The 16,652-nt window shown below is 44.0% G+C and overlaps 1 protein-coding gene across 1 annotated transcript in view; it reads right to left on the bottom strand.

The window, feature by feature from the left end:
- Positions 1–16,652, bottom strand: part of LOC109910096 (AF4/FMR2 family member 2-like) — a 171,903-nt gene that overhangs the window by 90,421 nt on the left and 64,830 nt on the right. Inside the window, exon 4 of the mRNA XM_031798063.1 lies at positions 3,977–4,021. Coding sequence (XP_031653923.1) covers positions 3,977–4,021 — 45 coding nt within the window. The remainder of the gene's footprint in view (positions 1–3,976; positions 4,022–16,652) is intronic.

The raw sequence follows: 16,652 nt of genomic DNA, 5'->3' as shown, positions 1-16,652 counted from the left end.
CAAGCACACACCGCGTGCACAGTGCAGATAGGCGAGGGAGCCAAAAGCTCACTTTCTAATCAGTTTGGATCATTTTTCTAAGCATACACCATCTGTTTACCTGGAGTCTTTGATAATATTCTCATGTGCTAAATATTTGAAATGTTTGTCACATTTCTTTCAGGGAAATGATTGGCTGTTAAATCATTAATACTATTGCAAAAAAATATACTTCCCCACAGAGAGAAATCACTGTTATACTGTATACTGTTTTGGCAATCTCTCACAAGTGCCCACAGTTGAGGGGGGGGGGGGGAATTATCATGGGATATTGACATCCTCAGTTGATATCAGAGCTTAGTGTACAAACTCCAGGCCATTGAATAATCTGATCCATTGCCATTGGTCACAGAAAGTCACACAGGCTGTCACAACAGAGGTTTGAAAGGCAATAGGGCTGAGAGGCCCACCCAGAACAGGCTTCCACTCCTCCTTGTTATGTTCTGTCTGAGAAGAGAGAAGAGAGAGAGAGAGAGCGAGAGAGGAGATAGAGAGAGAAGAAAAAGAGCGAGTGAGAGAGAGAGAGGAGAGAGTTAGAAAAAGAGAAAGAGACAGAGAGAGCAGGCAGGCAGCAGCCGATACATAGTGGCACACTGTGTCACGCAGGGAGAAGTACCTGTCATTATTCATGCTGGGCCTGGTGTGTGTGTGTGTGTGTGCGTGTGCGTGTGCGTGTGCGTGTGTGTGTGTGTGTGTGTGTGTGTGTGTGTGTGTGTGTGTGTGTGTGTGTGTGTGTGTGTGTGTGTGTGTGTGTGTGTGCGTGCGTGCCTGTGTGTGTTGCCATCATGCTAGCAGGACATGCTGTCTAAATAGGCCATCCACAGTGTGGATACAACAATGGCCACCTCATGTGCTTTTAAATGAATGCACCCATTCCTCTGGCTTTTGTGGTAGATTTTTCTTAAACTCATACATCTAGTGTAGTACATGGAAGAGCAGGTCTGGAGCCCTTCTATTGGAAATAACCATGCAATGCTATCTTCATGAATGTAGTGAATAAATGCTGTATATTGAATGATATGTACATTACATAAGTTGTATTATTATAATAAAAAATAAATGACAATGTAATAATTACATTATGTTTGTAAACTTGACATTTGCCTTTCTAATCCTTTTCAATTCGAGGTCAAAATATTGGATAACTGAAATGAATACCAAAATGTGTGCCTGTGTACATGTGTGCCTGTGTACATAAATGTACATAAATGTTCCTCTCGTTGAGGAATGTAATCATCTGTATCTGAGGGGGATGAATCAACCGTTTCTGATCTATCGGTGCTTCACACGCATGAGAATAAACATAGAAAATCTGGGTTAGAGACTGTATGAGCAAAGAGAACATTATCCCTTTAAGATATGCACTTAAGAGATCAGGCACTTTTTAAGTGGTCCACATGATCTGGGTGCTTGTCAATAGCAGAGGATTGGAGCTTGGTATCTCTATTTGTTCCATTAGCTCATTTTCCAAGTATGAAGAGTGTCATTCATAGGCACTTCACGTCTTAGACATTCTGATCTTTCAAAAAAATTCTCAGCTGAAATCCTGTCTTTTGACGTTCCAGCCAGTGAGTGATGAGTGAGTGAACTTAGAGAGGCTTGCTAAAGTGGCAGCAGTTCACAGTGTGAGGATTTGAAAAGGCTGCGGCGGTATTAGAATCTCCCAGGCTGCTCTGCTCCTCTCCTGTGAGTCTGAGTGACTCCTGAGTCACGGCTGTGAATCACTACTCTCTCCATGTCTTTCTCCCTCCCTACTGTAGCCAGCAGTGTGGCATTGATGCCACATGGCAGCGTGGCTCTCTCTCTCTTACAAACTCCGCTTTGCCTCACTGGGCCCCACCATCATGACTCACTCCACCTGATGGCCATACTGCCAGTTGCCCGGCAACTATTATTTGACATCATCACCCTCCCAGAGGGTTCCCATGTTTGACAGGTCCACATAACTCAGCCGTTTGGTCATTCGGTTGGTGGAAGTGCATAGTCCTCCACTGGTTACCGTGATGTCTACTGTACTGCCGTTGCCTGAGGCAGTGGAGAGGCTGCAGGGGTTCATGACTGGAGGTCAGTCGTCACGGTGATGCAGTGGCTGGGCTGGTACCAAACACACTGCATCCCCCGGAGCCATACAAGGGTATCAATGAGCGTCCCTGACTCACTGTCATAACCGCTAGTGCGGGTTAACTCATAACCTGCAGTCCCCACAGATATATCCACGGGTGGGTGGGTGGGTGGGTAAGCGGTAATTAAATATTTTTTATAAATGTATCATTCTTGTGGGATCTCTAGCTATTGGCTCCATTGAGATTTTCTTTCATTATTTTTATCTGGCATTAGTGTGTAAGCCTAAGCTTTAGGGCCTAACTGTACGCGGGCCAAATACTCTACAAGCCAATCGCCAAATGCTTTTGGGAACTGGGTAGAAAAAGTTTACATTGGCAAAAAAGGCAATGTCAGAGCTTAACTCAATAAGAGAAAAGCTGTGAAATGAAGAGGGAGGGCCAGAAAAGTAAAGTTTGGGAAAGATGATAGCAGTGCTGGCTATGTTATGTGTGATGATTGTGAGGAACTATACAAATTCGACAGTCCCAAGACGGGGACTTCAAACAGGCCTATGGCATGTCAAGGGGGTTAAATGTAAACTGAAATCTGGACACTGACTGTAGGTCTATAACCTCTCAAATAGCCTTAATATTAACTCCTGCAGGATTAAGCATTACTTGCAGTAAAATTATGACTCAGGAACAAGAGTGGAGAAATATGGTTTCTTTCTTTCAGCATCTTGAGAGAATGCGAATGTGCAGTTATACAGTATTCCGTCTGTAGAGGTGCTATCTTTCTCAGCATCATAAAATCTGTTAGAATTTCAACCACATAAAATATGCATACAAGCCGAACTGAAATCTTATCAGAAACATGTTGGTTCGTTTTCACAACCTTCAATTTCCTTACAACCGGTCAAACTGATGTTATTTGGGAATTTTGAGCAGAAAATCTTTCTAGTGTTTTTGGAGGTTCTTGCATTTTCTCCGCTAAATATATTTTCTCTGTGAAAGAAGCAGAGATGACAGAGAGAACGTTACCAATGTCAACAAGACTGACGCATTAATTCTATCAATTTATGACATTATCATGGAGAGCAAGGGTTTCTTTAGCAACATATAATGACAGAAGAGAAGCCCCATGCATCTAATTACAAGAAGAAACATTTGTAAAATCAGGCAAAAAGAATCCTGCATCCCCTGTTAAAAATTTGTTCTGGCGTCTCTGACTGTAGCCTACAACACATTTTCGATATTAGAGGTTTAGAGTTTGGGTGTGGACCTCAGTTTTTAACTTTATCACATATAGTCGGGTGGTTGCGGATGGGTAATTGCAATCGCGGGTGGGTGCGGGTGGACATACAGCTGACCCGCACACCACTAATAACCACCCCCTGCCCTAAAGCCCACCCAGCATCTCTATTCACTCTGGTCTGTCCCTCTGTGACCTGTATGTCACTCTGGAGCCAATCAGCACCTGCTACAAAGGTCAAAGTTCACCGAAAAGGCAGCCTATATGTTTGCATCTAAAAAGGCAATTCCTTTTTCAGTTCATATGGTCCCAGTGCACGTTACATTCAAATTCTGTACAGGCTATTAAGCACAGAATTGATTTCTAAACAAAAGACTGCGTCTCTGCGTGCAAGAAGGTCAAAGCGCCTTTCACACATCTAGGATCTAAATTTGCCTGGCTGCATTCACCCTTGATGAATTTTATCAGATTTGTATTGGAATACAAGGGCCCATTATAGTAAGATCACAGAGGCTTTTCTCTTTTCTCTCTGCCTGGGAGCTCCAGTCTCTGGATGGAAAAGTGGCTTTGTGTGCAAACAGTAGCTGAGGCGTAACCAGGTGTAATTAACGGAGGCCAGAGAAAGGAAGTGAATCTCACTTACCCGTAGAATCTCCTCCACACAGCTGGAGTCACTGGACAGGCTGACCTGCACACACACAGAAGAAAAATACTTGTTAGGGAGAGGAAGAAAAGACAACAAAAGATTGTTTCAAAGTAGCCAAAAGGTTCTGAGAGCGCTTCTGATGTAAAGGGTGAACTGAAGTCCATCTCAACAAAGAACAACAGATCAAATAAAGAAAACACCCAGAATATTTGATATTTTCATATGCAGACATAGGAAACACATATCCATATTGAGTGGTATTTATTATTCACAGACAGAGAGTACAAATAGGCCCATCTATTCTCAGTCAGAGAGATGACTGCTAGGGGATGACATCACTCTTAATGGCTCACAAAGGGTCTTAGGGAACCACACAGTACCAGCCAGCCAACAGCTCACCCCCTCAACCCAGACTTGGAGCAGACCAGCACAGCCCCAGACTGGGTCAGATGAATCCTAGGCCTGGAATGGGCCAGGATTGTATTTCATTTGTAATTGAGAAAACAATACCTCATCTTTTAATTGCATACAGAATGAAGATGCCTGATGTACTCGCAGTAATTGCAATAATGTCAGTATTACAAATGGAACAAATGACAAGCCATGGTAATGCCATGAGGTCACCATGCCGTCATTGCCAAAGACAGGCTGAACTGATAAAATATTAAAATAGCAGTGAATATCCAGTAATGTGTGTGTGTGTGTGTGTGTGTGTGTGTGTGTGTGTGTGTGTGTGTGTGTGTGTGTGTGTGTGTGTGTGTGTGTGTGTGTGTGTGTGTGTGTGTGTGTGTGTGTGTGTGTGTGTAGGCTAAAATACGTACTGTGATCTCTGGGCTGGCTGATGAGATCATGCCACCCACAGAGCCACATGGGACCCTGGATGACTGGCTGGCCCTCACACAGTCTCCTCTACTCTGCTCTACTTTACCTCTGCTCTGGTAGTGGCATCAGCCCACCCCGTGCATGACTGGGGGCATCTTGGCACTGGAAAGGTCAGTGAGTCCGAAGAGAGGGTTAGGGGCGTTGGGTATAGGGAGGAGACGTGGGGTGAGGAGTGATGGAGGGAGCAGAGCTGGGCTTTATCCACCTCAGGCTACAGGGAGCTGGGTAGCTACACACAGTAGCATCCCCAAGACTAATATGGCTGACCTGTCGTGTTCCTCCAGCCTCCTTCTACACTACCATCCTCTGACTCTGTTTGACACAATGGTGTGATCTGTGCTGTAAAGCTGCTAAACTACAGTGGCAATGAGGAGATAAATAAAGATACAATATACTCAGTAAGAGTTTCTAGTTGTAAATTATTGTGATTTAATGAATATGCATCTTTGCAAAGTACCAGCTCCTATTGAATTCTGAGTATCAACAGAACCGAAACCATGACAGAAAGCAATTATAACACACAAAATGGTAGAACGCGTTGTTTAACTATTACATCAAAGAGTGAATTAGTAAAACTATATCTATATTTCACCGGTATTCCTCTCCAGAGATATTAGTGTTTGACTGTTTTTGACTGTGTGTTTATGAATGAGCCATGCTATGCAGTGCCAGTCCACAGCGGAGGGTGTCTGAAGTCATCCTAATTCATCCCAGATCCCACAAGGGGGATTGGAGTCAGTAGGAGCTTTGTAAACAAGCCTCACAGACAGACATAAACTTCCTGTTAGCTCAACAAACAGCACATAATATCCTGTTCCCATAGAAACCAACCAAGTGACTCTAATCAGATGGGTTCTCTACCATTGTCCTGGCTCTGTCTCTTGTGTGGTTCCCTCACAACTTATTCCAGCCACACCGGGTCCATATCACCGTCACCTGTGGTGAACCCCATTTAGATTCCAGGTGTGACTCTCGGAGGTGCTCTATGTCTGCCTTGATCCTCTGCCTCGGGAATGAACACCAAATGTCAAAGATATAAAGAGGAATCCCAGTTCAGTGACAAACAGTTTAGACCCACTCTGAGAGGTTTGGGCTTGTCGGGATCAAGTCAGATGTGACAGATATCTGGGTTCATATTGCAGATATTGAAGTTATTGTCATGGTTATGATACTGGAGCTAATGGAAGGCAGTTGAGGTAAAACAACGATCGTCAGAGGCAGTGCAGCCGGCTGGCTGACATAAATTGTGACATTTCAGATAGCTTTTGACAAATGTGATTGAACAGACAATGCATTTCCAATGGGTTGAGGAGTGTGTTTACAGACGCATTAAAGCACGTTAATTTCTCAATATCCCCAAAGTTATTTTGCAAAATGGCTGGAACAGAATTATCCAGCTGAGATCTTATTTCCTAACTCAGGCAAGGTTCTCTGTGTGCCTGCCGTTCAGTCAGATTGAATGGACTTACAAATGATTTTTCTGCGATGGGCAATTTCCCCATGTGAATAAAAGCTTTGCAAGATGCCCGTGTTCCAGAATAGCGTGATTCTATGGGCAATGTAAAATAAAAATGAGATACGCTCTTCAGATGTAATTCTCTACAGTTCCATGTTAAAAATCATTTGTGTGGACAGTGTATGGACTGTAAAGTGTATGCAGGAGTCTGAAATCATTAGGGATCGGAAAAACACAGAAAATCCAATACTGAATATTGAGCAGCTCAGTGTTACAACCGGTTACAACTCACAAGTTTTAATCACACTAAAGCAGTTAATTGTATCTTCGCAGTGATGAATTTAACATGCTTGGTGTTTTTCTCACACGGAGATCACTGGAAGTGTCATTAATCTCTCTCCAAGTTATTTTTTTTGGCAAGACACTGGTAAACGGGGGGGAAAAAATGGAAAAAAGGATAGAACATGTTTTTTGTCAGTCACCTCGTTCTGCAAACTGCAGAATGCTTTCAGGGGAAAATAAGACCAATTGCTTTGAATGATGTGCAGATCCAGGGAATGTTGCAGAGGCAATTACTGGGGCAGAAATACGTTTTCTTTGAAATAGCTGTTGAGAAAAGCGTCTGTGCATCAACAACAGATAAGATGTATTAGCCTCATTTTTTAAAACGCATGTATCAAAGTTGCACAAGGCTCTGATGCTCTCGGCAACCACTCAAATTGTGCTTAAAAAGTGGAAGAGCAGCTCCGGGAACAAATAGGTAGATTTGAACATGAGACGATAAGCAGAGGCTCACAGAGGGCTTTTTAGCTGTCTATCCTTCTGACAGTGGACGGATGAATAAACAACGGGAAAAACATGATTGATGACAGAAAAAAAGGACACACAGATAGACAGTCACAGACAGGCACATAGGGCAGTCGGCCCATTTCATGGGCTGAATGATATGTAGACACAGATGAATAGATAAACTTATGAGTTGGAAAATAAATGTATCTCTCTAGATGAGCATTTGTTTGTCAGTGATTGTGTGTGACAAGCAGACATCAGATGCAGGTATTTGCGCCGCACCATGCCTCAGGGTATACACACAAAACCCAAGCGAGATATTAGTCAATTTGAGTCAACATCTTTATTAACAATGAAAAAGGGGGAGGCTTGCAAGCCGAATAACACCATCTCAACTGTGAAGCACGGGGTGGCAGCATCATGTGGTGCGGGTGCTTTGCTGCCGGAGGGACTGGTGCACTACACAAAATAGATGGCACATGAGGTAGGAAAATTATGTGGATATATTGAAGCAACATCTCAAGACAGTCAGGAAGTCAGGAAGTTAAAGCTTGGTCGCAAATGGGTCTTCCAAATGAACAATGACCCCAAGCATACTTTCAAAGTTGTGGCAAAATGGCTTAAGGACAACAAAGTCAAGGCATTGGAGTGGCCATCATAAAGCCCTGACCTCAATCCTATTGAACATTTGTGGGCAGAACTGAAAAAGCATGTGCGAGCAAGGAGGCCTACAAACCTGACTCAGTTACACCAGCTCTGTCAGGAGGAATGGGCCAAAATTCACCCAACTTATTGTGGGAAGCTTATGGAAGGCTACCCGAAATGTTTGACCCATGTTCAACAATTTATAGGCAATGCTACCAAATACTAATTGAGTGTATGTAAACTTCTGACCCACTGGGAATGTGATGAAAGAAATAAAAACTGAAATAAATAATTCTCTCTACTATTATTCTGACATTTCACATTCTTAAAATAAAGTGGTGATCTTAACTGACCTAAGACAGGGCATTTTACTAGGATTAAATGTCAGGAATTGTGAAAAACTGAGTTTAAATGTATTTGGCTAAGGTGTATGTAAACGTCCGACTTCAACTGTATATATATATAGCCATTGGGCAGTTACGGCAGTGATCCAACACGGAGCTTAAGGAGTCCTTAGGGCATTTGAGATTGAACACCCCCCCGCCTAAGGCTAAACCTAACAATAGAGGGCTAGCTCACATGAGAGAGTAGTTACTGTATCTGAGTGACCCTTTACCCAGCAGAGCTATCTCACAGAGATAGGATCAGACACTAACAGACACACAGAGGAACAAGTACAACAGAGGAACTGATGTTTGCATGAAAATGGAACAAGTTGTCCCAATGAAGTTGTCAGTCAGTAAGGAGCTCTTTGAACTGTCAGATCAACAGAGAGAAAAAACAGTTTCACTTCCTAATTCCCATTTATGCCATGTCACACACAGTAACGGGACAATAAATATTTTTTCAAAAGAGTAATATGATTAAATCAACAACACTACAGATACCTCAGTATTTTATAAATGTTCTGAGTATGCCTCCTTAAGTACAGTTTCTTACAATAAATTAAATCAGACTAGATTTACACATGCCTGCCCAAGATGAGCCTCAATCAAATGCAGCATGTTCATTCTAAATGGACGTTCTAATTTCCACCCTGTATACCCCTTTTCATTGCTCACTGGCATTTCCCAGCAATACCACAATTATAAGGGAAACCGATAGATTGTTCTGTTGCATAGTGACTCACTAACATGCTTGGTTCCAGCAATTCCGCAGGCCTACTTCCATTCCTCAGGGCATACGCCAAAAAAATATTTTCTGCAGGATCGTTATAATCAGGTACTTCATTGAATTCATTGAGCTCCTGACTGACTCGGTTCTCCCTTCTATTCCACACCCTCTGCTTGCCTCTGTTTTCCATATTGTTTTATTGTAGGAGCTGGCTTTCACGTTTAATCTGATTTCCACACTTCATTTTCAATGGCTTTTGTGAAGGCACAGCCGGGCTCATCTCCCACGGATACCCCCCCCCCCCCCCGCACACCCACCTCTCACGCATTTCAGAACAGCCAGGGTCCCTCTGAAGCATTTAACACGTTTGTGTAGTCATCATCAGATGTTTTACTGTACCTGAACACAGCAACAGGCAGCTTTCCAAGGCTTTACCTTTAGCTTTATGCTACAGACTGCCTTCAGAAAGATAGTTCTGGAAGGTATTGAGGCACCTCTTAGAGCTCATAGAGGACTTTTTTCTCCCTCTCTTTTCTTCCCAGGCCTGCTGCTCTGCCCTCTGCCCCATGGGACAGCGCCCTCTGTGTGGGCGTGCTGGGGGTGTGGGTCTGCTGGGGCATGGACACTAACACAGGGAGACACCCAGCTGGGATGAGTGGAGGGGAGGAGACTCCCCTGTCAGGCGCTGCACAGCCCCTGCCACCTCCGCTTAGCGTGACGCCGGCCATGAGGCCAAACAACACTGTGGCAAAAAGGCAGGTAGACATACAGACTCACAAAAACAATCAGACAGACATACGGATGGACAGATGGACAGACAGAGTCACTTCACAGATGCATCCAAACACCCAAACATCCAAACACCAAAACAAATAAGATGCACCTATCCTATAGTAAGAAGTAGAGCGCCCTAGGGCTGGGCATGGAGGTAGAGGCCCAGCCTGCGCTCCTGCCACCCCCACAGAATGCACAATCCCTGGGGCTCAGCGTGCAGCCTTGCCTGCCTCTGCCTCAGCCGCCCCCCAGCGCTTACACCACCAAACAGATGGAACAAAGGGACCTAATTACCATGCAAAGCACAACATCCCTCAGATGCTAGTGGAAGCGTGACTATAGGCAGGGGGAACGCTAGCTGGTCCTGCAGGGGAAACCTCCCCAATATGACCACCCAGGCATAAAGCAGAGGACCCAGTCTGGCTTCCCTGCCAGGCAGCCAGGCTGCAGGAAGGGAGATGTGTAATCTCCAGGTACTTTAATTCACTATTAATCTTGGCTTGCTAATCATTCAGCATGATACCCCAAGTGCCTGAAGCTACAGCCAGGCTGAGGCACCGAGCACCACTCCTCTCCTCAAAGGGTAAAGTAATGAGCTCTTCCAGCATTAACAAATGATACAGTAGGAAGACTGGGGATCGTTGAGGAAGAGAGGGGGGCAAATGAGGGGAATTATAATGGTTACCCTGGGAGAATTCCAGTCCATCATCTCAAAAAGCTGACCTTTATTGTGGAACGCTAAGTGACGTGTTGTCAGGAGGGGCCAGCATCTGAGAGAGGGGCGTTGTACCACTGTAGGTGTAAAATCTCCCTCCACAGCAATTAGCTGATGGAGTAAATACACCAGCTGCTGAACCGAGGCCCTCAGGGGCCAGACGCTTAGATCTTCTCATCTCTCACATAGAATGGAAATAGTCTCAAAAACACTATGCCAAAGGTAAAACTCAATTTTACTAACTTCAGTGCTTAAAGCACAGCTTAAATCACAGAGGGATTGGCTGTGGCCAGAGGGATTCAAAGTGGTAAATTACCTAGGGATCTTTACTCTTAGCAATCTCAAATGAGTGATGCTGTATGTTTCCACACTGCTACTGTGGAGAGTGTGAGTGAGGTCATAAAGTGGGCAGAGCTATAGGCTACCACTAATGAGCAGCACCAGTATGTTTTACATGCATTCCAATTACGCAGCGCCGACGTCAGCCTAAGTTCCCTCTCTTATCCTAATTATCTGTTACTAATTAAAATTTTGGCTTGGGCTCTGCTAGGGAACGATGTTAACGTAAGTGTTCCTGTCAGTCCAAGAGTAATTTGATTTAGGCCGCGCTGCAGACCAATTAAATATGCTATTTATGCACAGTATGCAAGTCTCCATCTGCGTTTCATCATTATGAGGAGAGAGAGAGAGAGAGAGAGAGAGAGAGATGGGTGAAGAGGGAAGGATGATGGATAATGTAGAAGGGGCACTCCGGTTCTCCATAGATATAATGATTTAGGAGATCATTCTGGAGCAGACTGCATGTGCAAATGATGTGGGTCTGATCTCAGGATAGAGGTCAATGTTTGAGGAAAAAATAAGCAGGGATTGGTAGGAGGATGACTAAATTGAGTATTGTATGTATAGTATGAACTATGTTCACTATAAGCCCCTTCAGCGTCATAACATAACAGCTATGTTTCAGTAGAGTGTATCCAGGCCGTGACTGGGAGTCCCATAGGGTGGCGCCCAATTGGCCCAGCGTCGTCCGGGTTTGGCCGGTGTAGGCCGTCATCGTAAATAAGAATTTGTTCTTAACTGACTTGCCTAGTTAAATAAAGTTTCAATAAAAAATAAAGAGTGCAAGGGCTAACAGCATTTCAAAAACAACAACAAAATCTCTGAGCGGTTTGCCTCGGTTTAGTTGTCCTCGGGTCCGTTCGGGACTGGTCTCTATATTTAAAACATGTATTTATGTGTATCGGGTCTGAATAGGAAAGCCCTATGCCCATTTCGGAAAAGGTCCAACTTTTGGCATAAGAATGTCTGCTAAATGACTCGGCTGTTATAGGAACGATGCATAGTTAAAACAAGCTTAAGTTCCATCGCTATCAGGACGATATGGCAATCACAGGCAGTTACAAAAGACTACTGTAGCTAATATCCATGGAACTATATAACAATCACATTTAGCTGTCATTAGACTTTAACACACAGCCCTTGTTACCATATATTTTCCATTTAATTTCAAGGTTTGTTTTTAAAGGCGTGAAGCTGCTAAAGTTTTGACTACAGTGTGTAAGCTACCTGGGCGCAGGTAAATAGATGGTGCTATGTTGTGTTCTTAGAGAGTCCTCTGGGGAGAGGAAACCAGGCTGATGAAAGCAAGCCAGTGAGATATAAAAAAATAAATATGAATGAGGATAGACACAATTGAGCAGAAAACACTAACACACACACTGAGATATTCACTGTCATTTTTTTGGACGTATATATGAGGAGTTGTATTGTTCTTGCCTTGCTACTCAGATACCTAGACAAATGAACTGTGCAGAGCTGTGGTGGTGAGTTGTCCCGTCAGAGTTACAGGTTTTAGATTGCAGCTTCACTCTATGACCTAAAAAAGAGCATTACATAAACTAGGGGAGAAAACAGAACTTTGGCAAAGGTAGAGCCAAATGGGGAGGAGAGAGCTTCAAACACGATGATTGTTCCAAATACCACTAACTAGAGACCAGATTATAGGCCCTCACCAAACTGTGATTTACTGCCTACTGCTGTTATTTCTTCCATACATGCAGACACACACACACAAGCACACACACACATCCCCCCCCCCCCCCACCACTCTCACACACACACACATTATCTTCGCAGCCCAGTTTATAAGCAGCATTGAGGGACTTTGAACAGTGAGACCACATGGGGTATCGTGAGCACTTGTTTCAGAGGGCATTTGTGTCCGCTGATTTTGTCGGCTGTCAAGCCCACATTACTGATGGCTCCTGACTTCAATTAATATTCATCTAGTGGAGAGGCATAGTGAGAGAGGGAGGGCCACTGTGACGCGCACACCACACTGCTCCACATCACTGACTAACAATGTATTCAAATGAGGCTCCCGGGCTCACCCAATGGCTGACTGCTCCCACTGGTCCCACAGTGGAGAGGACAACATGATGACAGGTGAATAACTGTAAATTACATGAACTCTACTTTACCTACATTCCAGTCCTCTACCTTTCATTAATGCTCTCCAACTGTGCATCTAACCAACTGTACCTCCAACCTCTTTATACTACTTTATAATCTCTTACCAATCTTTTAAATGTTGTCTTCCCCTCTCCTCCCCCCCATCAACCCTCTAACCACACCACCCAATGACCTCTTGGACCTCCTCTAGTACTCAGCAGCCTCTCTGAACCAGTCCAGGCCCTGAGTACAGCCCAGTCAACCCGACCAGCCCCTCTCTGCCCCAGACAGGCCAGTTTGAAAGGCAATAATGTGCTAGATTAGAGGGGAACAACAATTTCATCAGGAACTCTCCAACAACAGCAGCATGAGCAGCGTGGTAGCCAGCCACGTGGATGGAGGGCACAGATAAGCTCTGCATTCTCTGCATTCTCACAGTCAACGAAAATGTAATGAGCCAGGGAGCCAGTGGCTGCTGGATCACTGGAATGCAAACACACACACACGCACACACACACAATCATGCACACACACACAATCACATGCAGAAATATGGGCCTTCAGGAATCATTCCGTGCTTGACCTTTGACTTGTTTTTGTCCTTCAGTTATTAATTTAACTTGCAAACACTAATGATTTCTCATAGTTTTTTTCTTCTTTTTTTGACTGCCCATTTTGGCTTTGTTTCTGTGAATAATTACAATGCTGGATTGATCTCCATAGTAGTGCCCTTTGAGAGCTTTGTGTGTGTGTGCGTATGCATATGCGAGTGCTCTGTGTGTGTGTGTGTGTGTGTGTGTGTGTGTGTGTGTGTGTGTGTGTGTGTGTGTGTGTGTGTGTGTGTGTGTGTGTGTGTGTGTGTGTGTGTGTGTGTGTGTGTGTGTTTATCCACGCGCGTGAGTGTGTTTGCGTGCATCTGTCTGTACGTGGTGGCACCACAATCAAAATAAAAATTCAACACCCACTTAAGAGATACAGCAGACAAGCTAATGAATAGAGCAGCCTTGAACAACGTTATGATATGTATGGGATTCAGCCGGTGAGGACATGCTGTTTCAATGGAACAATAAACTCAATGAAATTCAAATCCGGCCACTATCATGGACTTGAACTCTTTTAGATACAAAAACATGATAAACTAAGACAATCCCACAGGCCCCTAAGTCTCACCTGAGGTCAGCCAGGATCAGGTAGAAACTCATTCAACCATGACAGTACTGCGCTATTGAACCTAGTGTAAATGTTGAATGGATGTGGCTGGAGACCCATATATCCACTTCCAATATGTTTTACTCTTGGGTGAGTTGTATTTGGAAAAGAGGAATTGTTGTATATTGGTCTTGTTCTGTGCTCTATGGTAATCGTTATAGAGGACCTGTGTGAGAGCATGCCAGGGTGCCTGTCGACTGAATCAGGGCACACCAGTAGGACGTGACAGGAGCCTGTCTCTAACCCCAATCTCTCCTGCGTTGACAGATAGCCCAGAGGCCTGTTGCTACAGCACTAACTAACGTATACCAGGATCTCCCTGAGGCATTGTGTGGCGTAAATACCTGCATCTGAAGTCTGCTAGTCACACACAATCACTGACAAACAAACGCTCATCTAGAGAGATACATTCTCTTGCTGACACATAGGCAGCCTACACACAAAAACAGATACACCCATACAACCATACAATCCTGGGATCCGGATAAGTGTGTTTACTAAATGACTGAAATGTAAATGCCCTCACGTATGTGCATGCACACACACACATACGCACACATACGCACACATACGCACACACACACACACACACACACACACACACACACACACACACACACACACACACACACACACACACACACACACACACACACACACACACACACACACACACAAACACACACACACACACACACACACACACACACACACACACACACACACACACACACACACACACACACACACACACACACACACACACACACACACAAAGAGGTACACTTTTGAGGAGTCCAGACAGAACAGAACAAGTGGACATCCTGAATGTAAGAATCAACCCTTGAACTGCAGGACAGACAAAGACATAACTTTTTCCCATTAAGAGCGGCAGTAGTTTAAAGTGACGAGGTGCTGCATTTTTATGGAGAAGGTGACAGAAACGCTCAGAGACTACAATATGTTCTTAGGTCATTGTGACGCAGTGTCACTTCGCTGCTATAAAACACAATGGCATTACATCTCTGGCTGATGAAACGCCTCCTCTATTTCCTCTGAGTCCTGACTAGAGAACAACTGAGTCTGGAACATGCCCTGTTCTGCTCTCCACGGAATCATCATTTAGAAGACACTACTCTACCACAGAGGGCATTGTAGTTAAATATTATTACTGTTGCAAATGTAATTTCCCCTCAACACCAACCGCATCAATTAAAATGACCTGCAAGCAGCTAAGACGTACTTTATACCCAGCGAGGGCGCTTTCCCTTGTCCTTGTGTAGCTAGCATTTATGCACTGAATGCTAGCTAAGTTGTGTACAATATCTCTAAGATGAGTGTGTAGGCTGTGGATGTATGTGCATCTACAGTAAACTGGAATAAGTAATCAAAAGGACCAGTCTCATTACTGGTGGCTGGGATCAGCTGGCAGCCATATATCCACTGCTAGGCCATACTCCCCTCCTCACATCACAGAATGAGCCCCCTCCCCAACAACTGTCCAACACCCTTCCCCCAACAACATTGTCTGTCTCCCCTCCTAAAGGATTTCTCAAACAGCTTGAGAAGCAGAAATAAACAAATCCAACCCCCTTCGTTTGCATTTTTAATCAGTCGGCCCATGCAGCCTCGGAACGCACGCAGCAGCCACTCACGCTGCCTTCCATCCTTCGCCGAGTGAGGAAGTGTGAAGTCATTGTTATTCCGAGTATCGGTTACAGTGGAAGTGACACCCATGCTACCACCATATAGAACGCTATCTGCGGGAAAGCAGATAAGAATTTGATTTAACATCCAATTAAAAGGCGTCATTGAAAAATTACTTCAAATAAGCCTTTTATTTTCTTTAATCAGTCTTCGATTCAAGTCTTCCTCGGGCCTGTTCAACCACGAATCGGGGACTCATGAATTTTGATTAAAAAATCTAAGCCCGTTCCTAACCAAAGCAGATTTTTTGTTACAGGGTTTGATAGAAATTTAATAAATCTATGAGCCCCTGCCAGCTCCATTTATCATCCTTTTTCCACCAGACTGGCCCATTATGCCCAGGCAGGATATGATGAGGGAGCCAGCAAACCAAAACTTCAGAGAGGGAGATTGAAAAAGAACTATAATCACCGCTATTGAACCATATAATTGCAATAGAATATGGCTAGCTGAAACATTAGCCTTATTTCTAATGTGTGACATCCTTGTATTTAGTTAAAGCATGGCAGTCATCTAAACACTTCAGTGTGTAGGGGCAGCAGGTAGCCTAGTGGTTTGAGATTTGCTAGATTGAATCCCCCGAGCTGACAAGGTAAAAATCTGTCGTTCTGCCCCTGAACAAGGCAGTTAACACGCTGTTCATAGGCCGTCATTGTAAATAAGAATTTGTTCTTAACTGACTTGCCTAGTTAAATAAAGGTTCAATAAAATAAAATACTGTGAGTAACACTAGCCAGCCAATTGTGGTTGTTCTATACAGGTGGCTATATTGACACCATATCACATATCATCATTCACAGCATCATTGTCTTTGGTCACAAAATAATCTTTTGACAAGGACAATAAGTGTCCCATTCTGATTACGTCAATCAAAGAAAAAAGGGCGAACAAGTAAGATACAATTGCAGGGTTACCTTTCCCAAGGAATCCAT

Source organism: Oncorhynchus kisutch, linkage group LG19, assembly GCF_002021735.2.
Source record: "Oncorhynchus kisutch isolate 150728-3 linkage group LG19, Okis_V2, whole genome shotgun sequence".
Classification (NCBI taxonomy): Eukaryota; Metazoa; Chordata; class Actinopteri; order Salmoniformes; family Salmonidae; genus Oncorhynchus; species Oncorhynchus kisutch.
Note: the sequence above shows the minus strand (reverse complement) of the source record. Positions and strands in the feature narration are given on the sequence as shown.